This window comes from Hipposideros armiger, unplaced genomic scaffold (genome assembly GCF_001890085.2).
Source record: "Hipposideros armiger isolate ML-2016 unplaced genomic scaffold, ASM189008v1 scaffold_94, whole genome shotgun sequence".
Taxonomy (NCBI): Eukaryota; Metazoa; Chordata; class Mammalia; order Chiroptera; family Hipposideridae; genus Hipposideros; species Hipposideros armiger.
In genome coordinates, this window is record NW_017731444.1 from 4590530 (window position 1) to 4592591 (window position 2062).

The window sequence follows — 2062 nt, forward strand, 5'->3', positions numbered from 1 at the left end:
GAGAAGTAGGAGACGAGTTTGGAGAGGCAGTGAGCAGATGACATGGGATCCTGTGGGGCATGGTAGGACTTTGGGTTTAAGCTGAATGACACACCTCTGGCTGCTGCATTGAGTAGAGTGGATGGGGCAAGTGTGTAGAGGGACGCCAGGGATAAGGCTGTGGTGTGTGTCTCCTGACACTGGCTGTGCAGCCTTAGGCAAGGTGCTTAACCTTTCTGGGCCTCACTGCTGCCCACACAGGGAGGTAAAGTGGAGGCAGGTTTTGTTAACTCTCAGGAGGAACTCTATCAGCTAGATAGAATAGGCATTCTTAAGGGATAGTGAGCTCCCCATCATTGCAAATATTCAAACAGAGGCTGGCTCCACTATGACAGATGTTGTAGAAAGCATTCCGACACCAGAGGAAAATTAAGCAGAATGACCTTTCTGGTTGCTGACCTTGACTCTCTGTGGGTCACAGTTTTGGTCTCATCTCTGTCCATGTCTTGCTGAGTGACCTCTTGCTTCCTCTCTCTGAGCCTCAGTTTCCAAATGATGACAGAATTAGGATGGGTGATCACTATAGGTTCTCACCAACAATTTTCTAATTAGCCCACTCTTAGTCTTCACCCCAACCCTCACCCACAATGGCCACCATCTTGACAGCTGGAGGCTCATGGAAACCTGGTCTTCGTCTTGGCAGAAAGTCCTCCCCATATCCATCCATTCCAATTCAAGCATCCTAGGTGACCTTTGGATTGGAAATCTTTCTGCTCATCCTGAACAAGAGTTATTTTCTTTGGCGTCTCCTTGGATGTCCCCAGAACCAGGGCTTGTTTCCATGGGCATCCTCCCATCCTGTGGCCACCAATATAAGGGCCACCACCACCGAGAAGAACCCTAGGAGACCGTGCAGAGGAACAAGGATTCGTGAGCATCCTCCTCCAAACCTGTGAGTGGTGGGCTTCCCCCTGACAATACCTTACAAGGTGGTCTTCCGAAGGCTTTGAGGGCAAGAGGCAGAGAAATGGGGCTACTTGGATTGCTAATATTTTGAACAGAAAATTAAGAGATAGATATAGATTATATTCAGAGACGTGTCAAACTGATGGGCCATGACATGGTGCCCGTTTATTTGTCCATACTTTTATTCAGATATTCAAATATTGATTTGTTATACTGTACCAGGTGCAGGCTTTTTACTGGGGGCTGGGGATTCAACAGTGAAATAACTCACAGTTCCTCCTCTAAGGAGTTCACAGCCTAGTGGTAAAGGTAGACAGGTTATCAGATAATTGGTACCCAGGACTCTGATCAGAGAACAAAAGCAGAAAAGTGGTGGGATGGAGCCCCCCTACCCTTGACTTTGAGGAGGGGCCTAGAATGGGCTCCATAGAGGATGTGATGTCTTACTAAAGTTGGAGAGTCAATAAGAAGTATCTTAGGTAAAAAAGGCAAAGAAGAAGACAGATGTTCCAGGCAAAGAAGCCAGCATGTGGAAAGGACCTTTGTGTAAAGGGCATGGGCTTGTAGTCAAATGTGACTTTTCAAATCGCAGCTCCTCCACTCACTGGCTGTGTGTCTCTGGGCAAACTGGTCTCGCTTTCTTACTTGGACTGCCCATCTGTAAAATAGGAGATAACCACATCTATCTTAAAGGAATGTTAAGTGTAAGAGTGGTAGGTGCTCATTGACGATTCCTTTTACCTCTGGGTAATTTTCAATCTTGTTCCTTCCATGAATGTCCAGACGTCAGGACAAGATGTTTCAGCTTTGGAAACTTGTTCTTTTGTGTGGCCTGCTCACTGGGACCTCTGGGTCTCTTCTTGGGAATCTTGGCAACGACCTGAATAATGTTGTGAGCAACCTGAAACCTGTTCTTGATAAAGGGCTTGAGACCATTGATAACACACTCGACGGTGAGTCAACGAGGGTGATGATGATAGGTGGCACCCAGAGCCGGCCTCCTAAATACTATGCCTGCATTTCCAGGGGCTGCCACCAGGGGCTGCCCTTTATGGGTGGTTTACTGGGAAAGATGGTTGTTCAGTTCCTGGCTCGTTCACTTATTATTTTTCTATAA

General features: G+C 47.0%; 1 protein-coding gene across 1 annotated transcript in view; it reads left to right on the top strand.

Moving 5' to 3' along the window:
• Nucleotides 1–1741: 1741 nt before the first annotated feature.
• Nucleotides 1742–2062, top strand: part of LOC109384389 (BPI fold-containing family A member 2) — a 9002-nt gene continuing 8681 nt past the window's right edge. Inside the window, exon 1 of the mRNA XM_019645697.1 lies at nucleotides 1742–1898. Coding sequence (XP_019501242.1) covers nucleotides 1742–1898 — 157 coding nt within the window. The remainder of the gene's footprint in view (nucleotides 1899–2062) is intronic.